The 20,069-nt window shown below is 41.7% G+C and overlaps 1 protein-coding gene across 2 annotated transcripts in view; it reads right to left on the reverse strand.

The window, feature by feature from the left end:
• DNAI1 (dynein axonemal intermediate chain 1) overlaps positions 1-20,069 on the reverse strand; it is a 134,921-nt gene that overhangs the window by 100,069 nt on the left and 14,783 nt on the right. For both annotated transcript variants that reach the window (XM_052670112.1, XM_052670111.1), the window contains 8 exons: positions 19,538-19,636; positions 18,479-18,559; positions 16,902-17,028; positions 14,176-14,255; positions 13,034-13,183; positions 12,499-12,558; positions 10,397-10,531; positions 655-739 (listed from right to left, as the gene is read on the reverse strand). In XM_052670112.1, the coding sequence (XP_052526072.1) occupies positions 655-739; positions 10,397-10,531; positions 12,499-12,558; positions 13,034-13,183; positions 14,176-14,255; positions 16,902-17,028; positions 18,479-18,559; positions 19,538-19,636 (817 nt within the window). The remainder of the gene's footprint in view (positions 1-654; positions 740-10,396; positions 10,532-12,498; positions 12,559-13,033; positions 13,184-14,175; positions 14,256-16,901; positions 17,029-18,478; positions 18,560-19,537; positions 19,637-20,069) is intronic.

Raw genomic sequence — 20,069 nt, forward strand, 5'->3', positions numbered from 1 at the left:
AAGCTTTACAAGAATCTCTGTCATTCTCACAGCCTCGATACAACACAGTTATTAGTATAAAAGCTGTCTTGGTCTTTAGGTCTCACTCCAAGACAACGCTGAAGTCCTGCACTTTACCAAGCACCAAGTCCTCACACAAAAGGGTGATGATCTGAAAGGAGACGAATGAATAAGAAAGCAGCAATGAGAGCAAGAAGTAGCCTCAGGTCATTCTCCAAAGCTAGATGCAGCCTTTCAAGAGGGAGCTGAGCAAAGGTATGAAAACCCTTGCAAAACAGCATCAGTACTACATATGCTAGAGCAGGGCTGTCGTTCATGTCTTCTGAATGACTGCAGCTTGCTGTCTGTTTGCCTTGTATATGCCAGCTCCTGTGTATGCTAGCCCTGCTCTTTTTAGCTCTATTTGTCTAACATTCAACATCGGAGACACCAGCATCCCATAAGGCAACAAACCAGTTTTCATAGAAAGGCACTATGCTCCAATCTTCCACTGCTAACCACTGCCTTGGTATCTTTTGCCAAAATCCCTGCCTGCTTCTTTTACTAAGAGCCAGCTTTCCCAGAGGACCTGTTGTGATTCTTGCTACAATTATGGCCAGTCATCTGCAGGAATTCTGTTTTGAGAGCAAACACCGTCTCCCAGTAGGGCCATACCTTGTGCAATGTCATCAAATATGTTCTGATTCACTATCCGCTCCCCTGTTTTGCCAGCATTGGAGATCTTGGTTATATCATCCCCCTGTTGAAAAGATAAATAAATAAGAGAAAATATATACCCTGTAGGTTACAAGTGCTGCAGACCTTTTGTGATAGAAAAGCTTGAGTCTTTCCACCTTGAATACAGGGTACACTGAAGTTCCTCATACTACTACCTAATAATAAGGGCACTTGAATTAATGCAACAAATCTATATTAAGTTCAGCAAGGTGCCATTCACTCCTGACATATAATAACTTCAGTGTCTGTGTCTGATTTAGCTCAATGGCAAGGTGCTTGTCTATGAAAGCAGTCAGAGTCTTAATTTTCTCAATGTATCCAATCTGTTTCATGATGGGATGAGCTAAAAGCACGCATGTGATCCATCCCCCAACTCACTTGGTAACAATTCATTAGCTTCACCAATACAATCATGTTTGACAACGTATCAGCAACCCCTTTTTGTCTGCCTGCAGAGCTTTCGGGTATCCTGTCTTAAGTAAAGATCGCAGGATGTAGAAATCCTTCCATTAATCATTGTTAATTCCAGCTCAGTGCACACACAGGTCCATGAGCTCACACAATACACACAACAGACACGTAAAGGGCTGCTGGCTGTCCAGCTTTTGTGGAAAATGCTTGGACACACTAGAAAATCTGACCCTCCTCACTAGAGAACAAGTGGGCAAATCTGCATGTGGGAATGAATGCAGGTAGTACTTCAGGTGTAGCAATGGAGACCTCCTGGGGAGTGACATTTTGCAAGGCCAGTGATCTCTGATTAACTGTATACTTGTCTGAGTGAGCCCTGTGCCCGATCACAACATTCTTCTCCCATCTTCTTATTAAACTCAATTGCTATTTTTTCTGTATTAGTATGTTCTCTATTCTGTGCACGTGTTTGAGTTAACAGAAGCAAAATTCAAGCTGGGCTAGCCAGAAGTAGGACAAAATCTTCATGCCAGCAACTGGAGGGACAGAGTTCCCCAGACAGTTTATGACTGTGAGGGCAATGCCAGAACAGCTTTGCAAAGTGGTGCAAGAATGCCAAAGTATATGCAAAGTGTTTTGACAGCATGTTGCTCCAAGGACCTGAATACCCCTCTAAATCCTACTGCTGCCTCAAAGCCCCAGCAGGGTTTCAAAGCCTTTCATCTTCAAACCCCTGCCAGGAACCAATGACTGCCAGCACAGTATGATTTCCCCCACAGTCAACACAGTAAAAAGAGACTTGTCATCCTTGACACAGCCCGGAGATTGCACTAAACACAAAAATAAAAAAAATGAAATGACTTGCCAAAATTACACTGCACAGTCACAATCAGAACCAACAATATGGCTTTGGATTATGTGCCTCTCAACCTTCTGCTTCTTTTGAGGGCCCTGAACAGGCAAGAGAGAGACAAACTTTGTGGCAAAGAGCACAAAACCCATACAGAAAGGTGACAGGACAAAGGAAAAAAAAAAAAAAGAAAAACAATTCTATAATCTGCAGTACTTTTTATGATTACATAGTTTGCCTCTATCTTTGTTAATGTATACAGTCTTCTCCCACCTCAGAAAAGATAAAGTAGAACTTGAAAGAGGTCACAGAAGGGCAGTAAAGATGGCTCATGATCCAGAGCAGTTTCTGTCCCAGGAAATATTGAGTGGGCTGGGATTGCCAGTCTGGAAAAGAGTTGGCCTAGAACGTCATGAGACAAGTCTGTGAAATCCACTAACACAGTGGAACAGGTTGCCCAAGGAGGCTGTGGATGCCTCATCCCTGGAGTCATTCTAAACCAGTCTGGATGTGGCTCTGGGCAGCCTGGTCTGGAGGTTGGCAGCCCTGCACGTAGCAGGGGGATTGAAACTAGATGATCTTTGAGGTTCTTTTCAAGCCAAGTCATTCTATGAAGTCCTAAATAGTCATGAGAGGATGGACAGTGGCTGACTAATCATTGCCTTTTCCAATATAAAACCAGGGCTGTCAAGAAAAGTTAGTGAAAGTCAAATTAGAAACAAAGAAAATGAGGTGATTCACAGCAGGATGACACCTGTGCAACTCCTTATCAAAGGGTACAGCAAACATTTTACATGGATTCAGAGAAGACTGAACACATACTTGTATGTGCCAAACAACATCAACTCTGGGAAAAAGCTCAAAGTAGTTGAATGCTGGAAGAATATTTGGGTCAGGGAGGGATATGAGACACACTTGCTGTGTTCTTCGCCTTTCTTACACATTCAGTTGCGGTCAGAATCCCAACCACGTAACGTGACCACTATTATGTTCTTCAGCTTTTCCCTGGGTCATTGGGAAGACTTCTCGAGAACTGCACAGAGTTTACTGTCACAGTCAGAATTTTAGAAAGCACAGGGAATGTGTATTTTTAAATTTTAACACGGTTTGATTTTCTGCAAAATATTCCTTAGACACTATGACTTCAGAAGTATTGACAGAAATTAAAGAGGGAGAGAAAGGGGATACTTGAAACATCCCAAGCAGAAATCAATATTCTCAGTTGCTGAGGTTTCACTCTTTTGACTCTAAGTTGCTACTACTGCTTCTGCCACTGTAAGATGTCTTTCTCTGAAATACTTTGTAGAAAAAAAAAGCAATTCACCTTTGCTAACACTTCTCCAGCGATATTGGAATCACGACTACAAAAATGGCGTGGGCTGCCACCAGCATATTGCTCTAAGTGAGCTTAGCTGACAGAGGTTAAGTGCTGAAAAGGTTACAACTTGATTTAGAGAGCAATAAACATGGGAAAAGTAGTAGTTACTGGGGATAAAGAATGGATCCCCTGGAGCGCTGCTGGTTCATCAGGAGTGCTATCTACACCGACTTCCATTCACCTACTAAGTAGGATAAACTCTCTTCTTTTTAACATGCTTGTGCTATGGGAAGGAGCTGGGAAAGAATGGCAGTGTTGTGCCGATCAGACATGAGACTTCTCTCTTCCATATGCGATGAAAACTGCACGGCAAGCTTTCTGAATTTCCAACCTGAGAATCCATTCTGAACGGTAGAGCAGAAGACAAGGACTACTTTATAGTGTTCCCAAAGATGGATGGGTAGGTCCTGAAACATCTATAAAATCTTTTTGTTGCTGTTGTCAGTGGAAAATAGGCTTTGAACTTAAAAACAACAACAACAACAACAAAAAAAAAAACATTCTGTAAATGAAGGAACAATGCATCATTCATTGAAGGTTTTCTGCAATGCAGGAAACTGTCCAGATGAATTGAAAAGAGCTTTAAGTCAGCTTTCTTATTAGGTAGCTATGTGTAAGCAAAGCAGTCATGAGCAACCACATTTTTGGCACTAAACTGTTTTGCAGTAAGTTATTTTCCTACTCAATCCTTTGATATTTCAGGTTTGATTTATTCTGTATCTTACTGAAATAAATCTCCAATGGAAGTGATAGGTGTAATTTATCTTTTTTCAAAGATCTGTTTGAAACTAATTTTTTTTTTTTTGGTAGGGCAACTCTGGTTTAGCAAGACAAATGTAATGAGAGCTCATCAGCTAGTACATTCGTTTTACTTGCTTCTGTGCATAAATTATTTTTTGAATGGCAATCACAGAATCGCAGAATCAGAGAACTGTAGGGGTTGGAAGGGAGCTCCAGAGATCATCGAGTCCAACCCCCTGCCAAAGCAGGTTCCCTACAGCAGGTCGCACAGGTCGGCATCCAGGCAGGTCTGGAACATCTCCAGAGAAGGAGACTCCACCACCTCCCTGGGCAGCCTGTTCCAGTGCTCCGTCACCTCACTGTAAAGAAGTTCCTGCGCACATTTGTGCAGAACTTCCTATGCTGCAGTTTCCTTTTCCCTTGTCCTGTCTCCACTCACCACTGAAAACAGTCCGGCCTCGCCATTCTGCCCCCCACACCTCAGATATTTATAGACCTGGATCAGGTCCCCTCTCAGTCTTCTTTTCTCAAGGCTGAACAGACCCAGTTCACTCAGCCTTTCTTCATAGCAGAGATGCTCCAGGCCCTTCACCATCTTCGTGGCCCTCCGCTGGACTCTTTCCAAGAGGTCCCTGTCTTTTTTGTACTGGGGAGCCCAGAACTGGACGCAGTGCTCCAGGTGAGGCCTCACCAGGGCAGAGTAGAGGGGGAGGATCACCTCCCTCGACCTGCTGGCCACGCTCTTTTTAATGCACCCCAGGATGCCATTGGCCCTCTTGGCCACAAGGGCACACTGCTGGCTCATGGCCAACCTGTCATCCACCAGGACACCCAGGTCCCTCTCCGCAGAGCTCCTCTCCAGCAGGTCATCCCCCAACCTGTACTGGTGCATGGAATTATTCCTCCCCACATGCAAGACTCTACACTTGCTTTTGTTAAACCTCATCCGGTTTTTTTCTGCCCAGCTCCCCAGCCTGTCCAGGTCTTGCTGAATGGCAGCACAGCCTTCAGGCATGTCAGCCAATCCTCCCAACTTCGTACCATCAGCAAACTTGCTGAGGGTGGCCGTTATCCCCTCATCAAGGTCACTGATGAAGATGTTGAACAAGACCGGACCCAGCACAGACCCCTGAGGAACAGAGCTGCTTACAGGCCTCCAACCGGACTCTGCACCGCCAACAACGACCCTCTGTGCTCTGCCAGTCAGCCAGTTCTCAACCCACCTCACTGTCCACTCATCTATCCCATACCTCCTTAGCTTTGTTATAAGGATGTCGTGGGGGACAGTATCAAATGCCTTGCTGAAATCAAGGTAGACTACATCCACTGCTCTCCCCCCATCCACCCAGAATGTGACAACATCATAGAAGGCCACCAGGTTGGTCAAGCACGACCTCCCCCTGGTGAACCCATGCTGACGACTCCTGATAATGTTATTGGAATCATCTGTTAAGATAGTTTATGAGTTAATACTTTGAAAATAAATGTCACAGAATCACAGAATGGCCCAGATTGGAAGGGACCTCAAGGATCATGAATCTCCAACCCCCTGCCACAGGCAGTGCCACCACCCTCCCCATTTCATACCAGACCAGGCTGCCCAGGGCCCCATCCAACCTGGCCTTGAACACCTCCAGGGACGGAGCATCCACAGCCTCTCTGGGCAGCTGTTCCAGCACCTCAACACTCTCATTGGAAAGAGCTGCCCCCTGACATCCAACCTCTATCTTCCCTCCCTCAACTTAAAACCATTTCCCCTTGTTCTGCTGTTATCTACCCTTTCAAAGAGTTGATCCCCTCCTGTTTGTAGGCTCCCTGTAGGTACTGAAAGGCTGAGGTCACCCTGCAGCCTTCTTTTCTCCAGGCTGAACAAGCCCAGCTCCCTCAGCCTGTCTTCATAGGGGAGGTGCTGCAGCCCCCTGATCATCTGTGTGGCTCTCCTCTGGACCTTCCCCAACAGCTCCCTTTCTTTCTTGTAGTGGGGGCTCCAGACCTGGACACAGTACTGCAGATGGGGCCTCACGAGGGCAGAGCAGAGAGGGACAGTCACCTCCCTGTCCCTGCTGGCCACATATCCTGTGCTTGTTGTACTATTCATTACACTAATTGTTTCAGGTTTGCCTCTCAACAGCTGGCCACTTGCAATATGCAGCTCCACTTAACTGGAGCATGGAGCAACGCTTCTGCTGATCTGTAACTGTAGAACCAAAGTCCACCCAAGAACTGGTGCAATAGCAGTTCATATCTCTTGCAACACACATATGGATGCTACAAGAATTCCAGGCTTTCAGAAAAAGAACGTAGTACAGGTGTGTTGCCATCTCTTGTCCTGCCAACAACTTCATCCACTGCAAATCTTTAAACAGAGGACCTCACATTGAATCCTGTCAAGCAGCTATTACTTTCTAGAATTATACTCTGTTAATTTTTATTACTTGGCTTTAATGCTGATAGACCGTAAACTGCAGAATGAAGACAAGGATGTTGGTAACAATTCATCCTGCCCTTCAGTTGAACAGAAGCAGGCAAACACTAATAAGAAGGTTAATTGCATTTGGTTTTCCGCTGTTATTATAAAAATAACTGGTGATTGCCTGAGTGCTTCCAAAGTATAATTACAACCCTGTGATCTGGGCTATGTCACTGGGCATATCTCAAGAAGTAACGTTGTAGTGGGACAGATGTAACAGAAATGTTATTTCTTTGCTATCCCTCACACAAGATTTTCCAGCAACGTACCTTTCTTTTTATATCCACACCACTACTCACCAACTGATGGATTCATGTTTCTCCCTTTTCATTTCAAGCAGTAAGCCCTCACTTCATCTAAGACTTTTTTCAATGCTCCAAAACGCATAGCCTCCCACTCCACCAGTCCTTCCCAATCTATACTAGTAACAGCTCTTCCAGTTTACTTAATCATTTCCTCAGAGGCATTATACAGCAATATATCTACCGATCTTTAGGATTATCTTTATTACATTTTCATTTTTAAGGAAAAAACTTTTTCCTTATTAAAAGAAGGTGAGATTACTTGGATACAGGCTACTTCGCTAAACACATACTCTATTTCATTTCATATTTACTCCCAATTTTGCATTCTTCCTCTCTAAATTAGTTCTACTGTCATGCACTGTTAAAGGCTAGACCAGTAGAATCATTTTCACTTCTCCTATACATCATCTGGCCTTGCTATTCTCCAATTGCATAGCTTCACCCTCCTCTTGATTGATCTGCCAGAAGTCCTTATTGTCTTACTTGTGATTTTGTGTCTTGTTGTCTAAAGGGTAAGAAGAGCTAGCTTGCATCCACTCAACAGCATTAGTCTTTTTACTTAATGTTGCTGTGTCAAACAAGGTAATTTCTCTCACATAACAACATAAGGAAGGTCACACTGGATCAGACCAAGACTATCTCTGGGCTGGGATCATCTCTATAATCAGAGGCATAAGCAGATGGCTCAGGAACAGTAAGAACAGGACAAGCAGATACAACACTTCTGCCTAGTTCTCCCCACTTGAAGCTATTTTCAGGTTTCATATAATTTCTCTTTGGTATTCAGTCTTCGCCATATTCTATTTTGCTGCCTTTATTGAAAACTAAGGGAAAAAAAATTAAACATTATATTGCATCTCTTGGATGTAGCATAGCATATCCTCTTCTCTCTAGATCCATTTGAATGACAGGTAAATTGAGAGATTTCTGAAAGTCTATCACAGACTCCAGTAAAATACTTTCTGTATTTCTGTCTTTCATTCACTTGCATTCTTCTTTATATCATTCTTATTCTTCATTCAGCTAGAATCCTGGTAATCTCAATTCCTTTATCTGCTGCCTGCCTCTCTCTTCTGCTTTGTCAAACTATTTGTTTCCTGCAATTTCTCCTCATTCCCCAGTGTTATGCATGGCCTAATTCCACTTCTTTTCTCATAGCAGTGCCCTTCTGTTCAACTGTCAAAGCTCTTTCTCTTCTCCACCTTTGGCTGCATTCTTTTATGGATTGCTTTCTCCTCAGCTAGTCACCTGTTCTTCTGGCCTCTAGCTCAGTACTAGTACTGTTTTTCCTTTATTTTATTCCATTGTTTCTAATTCCTCACTTAACTCTACTATTATCTCAAACAGCTCTAGAGCTTGGATGTTCTCTTTCACAGCCTCTTACCACAGCAAGAGCTTCCATCAGTGATCTATCTCTGGTAATATCTCTCACTTTATTCTCTTCTTCCTGTTAGGCTGAATCCAGTATTGTCTCAGTAGCTCCACTATTTACTTAGTAGATGCAGAAATAACAGTGGGAATCAATAACTGCTTCTAGTCACAGCTTCCTTGTTGTTAGCGATTGTGCAGATCACATGTATTTCCTGCTTCTGATTCCACATCTCCACCTCAGCAGCTGTTAAAGGCAGAAAGTCCTCGAAAAAGTTTAGCTGGAAATCTTTTTTCCAATCTCTGTGTGTAACCAGAACTATATAACCTGTGAGTTAGAATTTGGAAGCCCACTTTTCCATTTGCTAGCTTGAGATCAGAGGTACAGACTCTGATGCATTCAATCTCTAATTTCCACAGAATTATCTAGGTTGGAAAAGACCTTCCAAATCATCAACTATCATCCCATTATCAACCTAACTTGCCAAGTCACATCACTAAGCCATGTCCATCCATGTGCCACATCCATGCCTTTAAAATACCTTCAGGACGGGGTCTCCGCCTCTTCTTGGGTAGCCTGTCCCAATGTTTCACCACCTTCTCCATGAAGAAATTCTTCCTAATGTCCAACCCAAACCTCCCCTGGTGTATCACGTCACCTGTGTCCTATCACTTGTCACCTGAGAGAAGAGACTCACACTCTTCTCACTACAACCTCCTTTCAGGGAGTTGTAGAGAGCAATAAAGTCTTCCCTCAGCCTCCTCTCCTCCAGACTAAACAGTCCCAGTTCCTTCAGCTGCTCTTCATAACACTTGTTTTCTAGTCCTCTCTCCAGTTCCGCTGCTCTTCTCTGCACATATTTGACCAATTCAACATTCTTCCTATGTTGACAATTCCAGAATGTTTGTAGATGTTTACTCATAATCAAACTGTAATGCCTGGATGCTTTGGTTGTATGTTTCCAGTTAGCGACTGGAAAATTCAGCAGCTTTTTCATACACTTCAAACCACCCCACCAGTCTTGCAGTAGGTTTCAAAGTCGAATACTGGCTCTGCTTACAGAGATTTCAATTACACTGTTCCATTGTATTCACTTTCTGATTTCCCTGTAATCGCCCTGTGAAAGGCAAAGTACCAAGGGGAGGGATCATAGATGCACAGATTTCAGCTTCCCACTGTTGTCAGTTGAACGTGTCAGTTTTTTTTACAATGTGGTTCCATTAGTAGAAATTTTTATTTCATTTTAACGGACAGCTTTAAGAACTCCAATCTTTAAGCCCATAATTGCATCATTGACTTCAGGCTTAGTTCTCCACACTTAGGTGAAAGGTTTATTAGTTTTAGAAAGTACTGTGAATATCAATGGCACTATTCACAGGAGGAAGCCTGTCAGAACATGTTTCTGGTCTGTTTAAACTGCAAGACTGTTAAGGGCTGAGGGCTACTGTGAAAGCTCAGCCAGCCAAATCCTCTACAGCCAAATCAGTGTATGGTATGAAAGTGCTGAAGTCCTTTTCAGGAGCCAGCTTACATTACAAGGATGTATCTTAGTTACAGTGATGCACCTACATTTATGGTAGGGGCAAGCTATGAACAGAACTCTGTGTTTCTATTATACAATATTTATATGTATACAACTGTAAAATACATATGTTATGATTAAATAGCGTTATCATTAAAATAATAAAAAGTAGCAAAACTTATTTTAATATATTGTTTTAGTAACATTGTGAAGAAATCCTAAATTTCTTTGCCTTTCCTTAGAAGACTTAATGCTTGTACATCCCATGGAAAAGTCTGTATAAAGTCAAAGAGTGTTTCAACTTATTTCATTCTTTTACCACTCATATGCTAATCAAAAATGAGACACAATCACGATAATGCTCTTGGAAATGAGCTTTGAGCCAAGATTATGGCTTCATATTGATTTGTATCCCTATAAAAAGAACAACAAATAAAAAATGGAAGAAATCCCCGTTTTGGAAATATGGTTCCTAGTAAAAAAAACAGTAGTTTCATTTCTTAGGTTTGTTACGTGCCAGCTGACAGAACTTGCTGCACAGTCAGCACGAGTTGCTACATTCCCCTTTGCTTGCATGATGTAAGTATTCACTACCACCTCTCAGCAAGCTACTTCTAGAGCTGTGGAATATACCTGTGATTCCAGTGAAATTAACTTTCTTCCCCTCTTCTTCTCCTCTTTCTTTCCTATCTGAGCTTTTGGTTTTTCTTTCTCTTTTGACTTCTCCATTTTCTGAAGCTCCTCCATATAGGCATCGTAGATCTCCAACTGAGAGACAGATAAGAGGCAGAATTTGTAAGGACTTGATTATGCTTCAGAAAAAAAATCATCCACACAATCCAAACAGTAACACTGTCACCAGGATCAGCTGAAAGATAGCAGGCAAAACAATGAAGGACCAAACAATATATTCAAAGCTTGATGCGACATGTCTCCCTTCTTGAGAATAAAGTATTATATTACTAATAATTTCCTTTTCCCAACACTCTCCTCGGTGCTCTGACTCTGTATCTTTTTTGTAGGATATTCTGTTTGGCTAATTTTTAGTGTTTAATAGGAAACATGCATTTAACATCTGCTGTGTGACATTTCTCATGTGTTGTTGGAAAATTAAATTGTAGCTGCTTAACACAATTTAAATCTTGAACTCTTACTCTGAAACATACGATGAAATGGAAACTGAGAGCAGTTTAATATCTTCTGCTAAGCCACATGCAGGAATGTCTTACTTGAGTAGATCCAAAAGTAATTTTTCCACTTGAGAACTATTCATTAGTCTTGCAGTGCTAGTACTGTATCTGAAGCAGTCATATTACTTTCAGCAAAGAGAAATGGTAATCTAAATCTGATACATCATCTTAAGAGCAGGAGTATGAATCAAATACAAAGGAGACTAAAACAGTGGAATATAGAAAGTAGAAGAAAACCTGTAACAAGAAAATGTGCATTGTGCTGTAAATCTGCAGGTGGAAGTGAGAAGAAAAGATGTTCTAAATATCAAGGGAAGGACAAAGTGAGATTTGATGAAAAGAGAGAAGAAACAGAACAGGAATCTTTATAAGAAAAAATTATGAGCACGAGGAAGAACAAGAAGGCAAAAGAGTTGAGGAAAAAACAGCCTTATGTTAAAATCTTTTTAACAGGAAAATTAAAAGAAAAAATTTTCCTCTTAGCTTTCAAAAATTTCATGCAAAATTTCTATATTCTCCAATGCTGAGGTCACCTCACTGTCAAAAAAAAAGAAAGAAAACTCCAACTGAAAGGAAGAAAGCTCTCAGGCCAGTTACTCTGAGTTCAAGTTCAGGAATAAACTGAGTTACAGTCTCCAGCTTGACAGAGACACCTCCCCTCCTCTTCCTATCACTTGCTTACAGTAGCATTTTACTTGCTATCATTACTTAATACTTTCTCCTGGATCTTCCCAGTGTACTTTGATAACACAGGAGACAAGATTAGTATCATATATATACATAGATATATTTTGCAAATATTTGTGAGAAGCAGTCAGCAGAACTAGCTGGATTCCCTTTCCAGTGAAAGCTATTGCGTACTTCATGTGTAAAATGTCATGCAGAATTTATATATATATGTATTTCCTATTATGAATTAATATATGTGTATGTATAACTATATGAATTAATATATATGTATGTATGCATTCAACAGATGGAGAAAGTAATGGAAAAAAAATTGTGGAACAGATCTTTATCATGAATAAATTGGCATATTCCCACTTCCTAGAACAGGCAGGGAATGTTGGATCACAGTTCTTCCTAAATGACCCACCACGCACTGAAGGAAAATAGTCAACAACAGAGAGCTCCTCATCCCAAAGACAGCCATGTCCCAGGAGGAGTCAGTGCCTCCAAGAAGCAGTTGCAGTTCCTGAAGAGTTCAGCTCAGCTCTTGCTGAGCCCAGAACATTTTCACTGGAGTGTGCTTCTCCATTTCTACACATTTAAAGCCTTCTAAAATAAACCAGCTAGGGGCTGGTGGTGAATGGTCAATCAAAACCAGCTGAACAGAGGTCAATCAAAACCAGCTGAACAGAGACACCTGACGTTAGAAATGAAGTTTATCCATAAAGACAAAAAAGAGGGCCATGTTACTTTGCTCTCCAGTTCAAACCAGAAATCAAAGCCACAATACAGGAGTTCATTCCAGTACAAGTAATACAAAGACAAAAATTTTCCTGTATATTTTCCAAAATGATTAATGAAGTCAAAAGGATATACCTGGTTAGCACTGACTGAAAAGTTTTTACAAGGTGTAGGCTCCGATTGGGATGCTCTTTCCTAAGTTAAAAAAAAAAAAAAAAGCATAAGAAAGTGTAATTTACACACTGACTCAGTGATACAGTGCAGCTGTGGAACCTACCTTCTCATAACAGATACTGAGAATAATACTGATCTTGGATTGATTCAGCATCCAAATAATTCCCAGATCACTGCACAAACATTATTAGCTATCATGCAAATACAGATTTTCTTGTGGACCGAGATGTGAAGATTTACAGTAGCACCGAATTTTTATAGACTATCCTAGAGTCCTTAAGGCAAGAATTTTTTGGTCACCACTTTCACTACCTCAAATGTGTTACCATCGTTAAACGTTGTTTTGCCATACTGAAAAACTGTTGTGCTTTTTTTTTTTTCCCCTCCCACCAGCACGTGCAAGGATTTCACAATATGACACAAACTGATGCTCCACTTGCCCACCCAAAGGAAAGATTCTCTGGGTCAGTGAAGGAAACAGCAGCAAGCAGCATACCCGCAAAGGGTTGTCAAGTGTCCTTGAAGATCTCTCAATGAAGTTGAACTGGTTTGCAAGCTTTTTCTCCTTTACTTTTGGGGGAGGAGGCTCTTCTACCTCTGCTGCTTCAGCTGCCTCTGCCTTCTCTGCCTCTTCCTCTTCCACAGCCTGCAAGAGAACCCTGGAAAGATCAGATATTTCCTCCCTTCTTTTGAAGCCCTTGCCAGACTGCTGGAATTTTGCTGCCTAGGAGCAGAGACTGTTATTGAAGATTTAGTGGGGGACAATAGTGAAATAAGCAAATAAGTGAGCAAGTCCAATTGTGGCTGAGAGGATGTGGGGGCAGGTTGGGTTACATCATAAGAAAAAGCTGTTTCAGGCAGACAGCAATGTTGGTACCTATTCAAATGGCCACAGGTCGGCAAAGGAAAAATGTAAGACCAAAATATAAAAGATGATAACTAGGAGACTTCTGGCTATCAGAGCAAAGAAGTATCTAAATGGAGAAAGAGAAGAACAGGAAATGAAGTCACTGTAAAATAGAGCCTCATATGAACAAGATAATATAGCATGACTGCCTTTGATAAAATGAATTAGACCTGAGGATCAGAAGAATGTATTACAGTCCCATGAATTTATGTTTTCACTGCTTTTGTAGACAATCACAGCTCAATCTGAAACTGATTACAAGGCATGACATCGCGTTGATAAGAACAAACTGCTCATAGCATACTCCTTTCCTGATCGGCCAACTGTTTTAAGTCGGCCACACCTCAGTTGAACTAGTTACACTTGCTGCTTTCGTCTCTCCGTGTTTTATTTTTAACCTACTTCCCTTTCAGGGAAATAGAGATTTCACATACTGTTCACAAAGATTCCAAGTCCCAGCAAATTACGCTCCATCATGACGTTGTATCTGGATGAAGACAGACCTAGCATGTAGGGACCTGTCACCCCCTGTCCACCTCCAAATCGAGGAAAGGCAGGAGGACCCCAGCTATTCAGGAGAAAGTGCAGAATTTCAGCAACAGCTGAGACATCTCAGGCACAAAAGAATAGATTACCGAAGCATCTCTACAAGCTCATTTTATAATAAAGAGGGTTTCCAATCCAATATTAAAAATAAAAAGTACAGCTCTCAGCTGACTGTGGAGAATTACCTGAGCATCTTCTGTGCTTTTTTCATCTTTAAGCTCTGCCTCTTCAGATGCTATTGCAGAAGTCTCAGAAGGAGCTTTTTCTGATGACAGAAAAGATAAGTGAATTAATCTAGGATAATAGGATACAATATATGACATTCTGCAGACTGTTCTATCTTCTGCAGTATTAATATACAAATGCATCCTTTTCTAATGCTTTCTCATTAGACAACAGAGTAACCAATTCTGTTTGCAGGGTGATTGCTCAAGGATAGAAAAAAGCAATGTTATTACTAGATCAGACTGCAGTAATTCTCAGTGATAAAATAAAAAATCTGATTTTCACTCAAATTAAACTTCTGAAATAACTTCTGATCTGAGTAACTTAGTTTCTGGAGTATTGCTTTCAGCTCTGGACCTTTCTGCACTCTGAAAAAGTCTGCTGTTACATACAATTATGAGCAATGCTCTCAAGGTACAAAAGAGTTACAGTGTGATTTGTTCTTTTTTATACAGATAAAAATAAATGTACTAGCTGCCTGCTGTGCTAAAACACAACACCATATTAAGACAATGATGGATATCCACATTCCAGTCACAGCCTTGAGTGTGTAGTGATGCTAGTTAGCACCAAGCTCCTTTAAACTGGTTCGTTTGCACACAAACGAACACAAACAAACAAAGCACTGCCAACATCAACAATCCATGCCTTTGTGGCAACGACAATTCTATCTAGCATTTTGTCAAACTTCAGATCATTACGCATACTTCATTAAGTGTTGAAGAAAAGAGGCACTACCCCTCCAAGGTCACTGCTAACAGCTGTTCTCAGGAGCAGTGATATCATTGTTACCAATTCAACAGGACATTCTTTGTGACACAGCTTCTTTCTCCAACAGCCAAAGCATGAGAAAATCACTAAACACTTTTTCCCTGAGGAAAATCGTAACCTAGAAATATTTCCTGACAACATAGCTCTTTAGTGTCTGATTGAACTATGTTTCCTGACAGATAACATAAGAATCGCAATACTAGAACCACAGAATCACAGAACGGTTTGGGTTGGAGAGGACCATCTAGTTCCAACCCCCTGCTGAAGGCAGGGACTCATCTCACTAGACCAGGCTGCTCACAGCCCCATCCAGCCCGGCCTTGAGTGCTTCCAGGGAGAAGGCATCCACAACCTCACTGGGCAACCTGTCCCAGTGTCTCACCACCCTGACAGTATGGAATCTCTTCCCAATATCTTGTCTAAATTTACCTTCTTTCTGCTTAAAGCCATTTACCCTCATCCTCTTACTACATAACCTTTGTAAAAAATCCCTTCCCAGCTTTCCTGTAGGCCCTTTTCATGTACTAGAAAGCTGCTATAAGGTACCCCCGGAGCCTTCTCTGCTCCAGGCTTAAGAGCCCCAGCTCTCTCAGTCTGCCCGCGAAGGGGAGGCGCTGCAGCCCTCTGATCATCGTTGTGGCCCTCCTCTGGACCCACCCCAACAGCTCCACATCCTTCTTGTGCTGGGGATCCCAGAACTGGATGCAGCACTGCAGGTGGGGTCTCATGAGAGCAGAGTAGAGGGGCAGAATCACCTCCCTCAACCTGCTGGTCATGCTTGATACAACCTAGGACACAGTTGACCTTCAGGGCTGCAAGCGCACACTGCTGGCTCATGCTGCGCCTTTTATCAGCCAATATGCCCCAAACCCTTCTCCTCAGGGCTGCCCTCAAGCCATTCCCTGCCCAGCCTGTATCTGTGCTTGGGATTGCCATGACCCAGGTGCAGGATGTTACACTTGGCCTTGCAGAACTTCACGAGGTTGGTATGGATCCACCTCTCCAGCCTGTCCAGGTCCCTCTGAATGGCATCCTTTCCTTTCAGCGTGCCAGCTGTACTTCTCAGCTTGGTGTCATCTGCAAACTTGCTGAAGGTGCACTCAATCCCGCTGTCTATGTTACTTACAGAGATATTAAAAAGCACCTGTTCAGGCACTGATCTCTGAAGAACACCACTCATCACCCGTCTCCCCTTGGACATGGAACTACTGACTGCAACTCTCTAAGTGCAACCATCCGGCCAATTCCTTATCCAGCCAGTGGTCCATCCATCAACTCCATTTTTCTCCTATTTGGGGTCCAGGATGTCATGCAGGACAGCATCAAATGCTTTGCACAAGTCCATGTAGATGACAAGATAAAATCCAAGGTTCAACTAGCTCAGTATCTTATATCTCACATTGCCCATTAGATATGATGATGAGAGAGGAAGAATGCACCAAGTATATAACAGTTTCCCAAACACTTATCCTGCCTCTGAACATATCTGCTTTAAGATTTAAACCATGGCTGAAATTCTCAAAGCAGGATGAGGAGTTTGGACATGTACGTCCAACCAATTGTAGTAGAAGACATTTAAAGACACTAAATAGCTCTGAAAATTTCAGTGGGTGGTGTTCAGCTGGCTTCAAAAGCAGGTATTGTTTTCTACACTGTGGCAAACATCTGGCTGGCTGTTCATGTGCTTTTCTATTTTTGTTTCTTGAGAAAGTGTCAATCTATTCAATTTATGGTTGTGAAGTATGATTATAATCCTCACATTGAATAAATTAGCAGGAACTATTGCTGGTATGTGGATGGTTGGACCGGATGATCTTGCTGGTCTTTTCCAACCATGCTGATTCTATGATTCTATGATTCTAATTGGTACCAGTGCTTAGCTGAAAATGATTGTGATTTGAGAAAATAAACCAACCTGATGCATTGCTTAATCTCAGACTCTGCCGCCTGCCTTCATCTGAATCTCTGAGTACCATGTTCCCGTTCAAAGAGAAGTGAATGGCTATTTGATCTACACAGCTTATTGGCTTGTAAGCTCGTTCCTTCAAAAACGAAAACACAACACAATCAACATGGTGAAATATATTTTAAAGCCAGAAATACTTTTTAGCCTAAAATGCTAAAGCTAAGAAGTCCCATACTGACAAAATGTTTGCTGTTAACATTTTTATATTGAGTTCCTTCCAGCAGTTATTTATATCTCAAGATGCTGAAAGTCATAAATTAAAAATACAAGGAAAAGAAGCGAGAACATGAAATCTCTAGCTCTCCTAACTACACAGAAAGGGATTTTAAATATAATTCTAGTACATCTCTATTGCACAGCACTTCATAAAAGACATCAATGCTCTATTGTACTGAGATACCTGAATGAGCTGTCATTCCTACATGAGAGCAGCACTATACAGAGAGAGCAGCTCTGATTTGGAAACAGTACAGGCTCCTAGCACTGTGCTCAGGCTTATAAGCACTACACTAATTCAGCTATTTTAAACTAATTTTATCAGCACTTGCTTGAAGGTCACTGTACAGAGCAGCCATGCACTCATGTTCAAACTACATATTAAGACTCAGAGCTACATCTAAAAGCAATCAGAAGTGACTGCAGAACACAGATGCTTCAGTGGTTTCCTTCTAAAAATATGGCTGCTACTTGTGTCCATGAGAGCATAGTATTGAGCCCACTTCACTCACTGTGGAGGACTAGACTGCTTGTCACCTGTGTTTACAGTAATGCAGAGATGGGACAAGCTCAGGTCTGTTTCACCTGCTTATCTATTCACTGCCTAAAGCTGGGATTAATGCAGGCGAGAGCTGGAAGAGCTGTCCCTATGGGCTCTCGTTTCTTTCAGGAGGTGTGACTCTTCCCAGGGAGAGGGAGAAAGTAGAGCCACCCTTCCCCTCTGCCCCTGCAGCAGCCTATGCTGCTAGTGGTAAATGTTAGCTGGAGAAAGCCTCTCCAGGGTAATGCAGCATATACTCTGCATACGGACATGTGAAGGTGTGACTCCTGGATGTTTCCCAGCAATCTTTGATGCAGCCTCCCCTCCTCACTCCTACTTATCATGAATAGAGCACTTGTCACTGATTTCACATAAAATTTCTGAATTTTCATACAATGCAAACAACTGAATCTTGATCTCAGGATCCTGAGGCATAACTACTTATAGACCAAATTAACTATTGTCTTTTATCCTCTAATCACCACTGAATGAAAAAAAAAAACCACCAAAAAAAACATTGCCTGAGTTTAGGTGCACCAATTTTATTCACTGACAAAACTTGAGTAATTGTTATTTCCAACTTCTGAATAAATACGTCAATGCTTTTAGGCTTTCATCCTCTGCAAAATCCCCTTAGGAAGCACTGCCAGTAAATATGTAACAAGAGGAATTCCATATTAAAAATAAATCACCTGATAGGAAATAAAAAGAAAACTCAAAAATCCCTAACAGCAAAAAAACTCAGTTTTAGAGGTCATGTCACACTTACTTTAAAGCTGTATCTGACGATATTCTGGGGGGCATGTGGATTATTAGCTGTCAGAACACGTGTAAATTCCTCTTTTAATTCCTTTGGAGGAGAAACAAAATAGCATCATAAAGAAAATGTCACTGTTATTCAACATAGAATATACAAAGATCACCAGACTCTTCATACTCAGTTCTAGGATGTTTGCTGCAGATATCTCGCTTGCAGTTGATGCCTCCACGAGAGCAGTGGTGTGAGCCAAGGTAGCTCAGAGAGGGGTCAAGAACAAAGTCATCTTGCTTCCTGTCGTAATACTTCAATGGGTTTCTTGGAATTTTTTACTCGTCACGTTAATTTTTGTCTGTGGTAGCACTTGAAAAATGTTAGCTGCATTTTATAAGGCAAAAAATACAAACCTTTGTCTTGAAGCATACACATTCTATAAATCCAGTAAACACTCAACACAGTAGCAGTGCTTGCAAGCTCAACCAGTTCAAACAAAAAATAGTACCACTGTCAATTGTTTTTACTGCTTGAGGAGGAGGAAGTGTGTGTAGCTTCCTTTTGAGAGCTGTTTGGAGGACAGGGAGCAACACTAGGGTTTTATAAGCCGTTAGAAGAGAGGAAAATGTAGTCAGAAGGGTGATTGATTGCATCAACCAAGAGGACAAAGCCTTAAACAAAAGGACCCCTCTCTGTATGACTCCGTGAATCAAATTCCCTCTTACTCCTGAAAAGCTCAGGGTTAGCACTGGTGTCCCTCCTTATCTGAGGAAAGACTTGGCTCCATTCCCCTCTTGGATCAACCTCATATAGTGTTACTTTGCCTTAAGCCCAGAGCTGTTGCAAAGCACATTCTCCCCACTTTCCTGCTGAAAGCCATTTTAGCCTGTGCTCCAGACACTGTACATCAACAGCTTTTAGTCCTACTCTTGCAGAAGTTCCTCTGGAAAAAAAAAAAAAAAAACCAACAACAAAAACAACACAAAAAAAAACCCAACAAATGGGTAAGAGGTAGGCTTCAGTTTATAGAATTTTGTATACCTCTCATGACAAGTACAGACTCTGCTTTTTACTCACAGCTTCAGTCAATTCCAGCTGATCTGGAGGTTTGACCACAGTCTTTGATGCTGGCCACTCATCTGCTCCTTCTCCAACTTCAGTGGATGTATCTTCATCCTAGCACAGGAAAAGGAAGTCAATTTGAACACCAAGACTGTGGTTGGTTTGCTCACTCACACAGAGGCACTTCTGCATGCATGGTACAAAGAAGACCAGCATTTCCCTGTTCATCTCTGCATAAAAGAGACCAGATAACCCCAAATTTGCAAGTAGTTGGCAACAGTAGCTCAGTGGGTTAGAAGAGATACTGTCTGAAAATAATTCCTGGCCCATTATCAAATGAGAGTAATTCACAGAATCACAGAATTGTAGGAGTTGGAAGGGACCTCCAGAGATCATCGAATCCAACCCCCAATAACAAAACTTAAGAAACTCCACTTGAATTTCAGTTTAAAAGTTGGCAATTGTTTCTTTTGACCACATAATAACCCAAATGACCCGTACTTTAACTAAAAGGCATAAGTTCAATTCAATTGAAATTGAAACTTCA

Source organism: Tympanuchus pallidicinctus, unplaced genomic scaffold, assembly GCF_026119805.1.
Source record: "Tympanuchus pallidicinctus isolate F22 unplaced genomic scaffold, pur_lepc_1.0 scaffold9, whole genome shotgun sequence".
Lineage (NCBI taxonomy): Eukaryota > Metazoa > Chordata > Aves > Galliformes > Phasianidae > Tympanuchus > Tympanuchus pallidicinctus.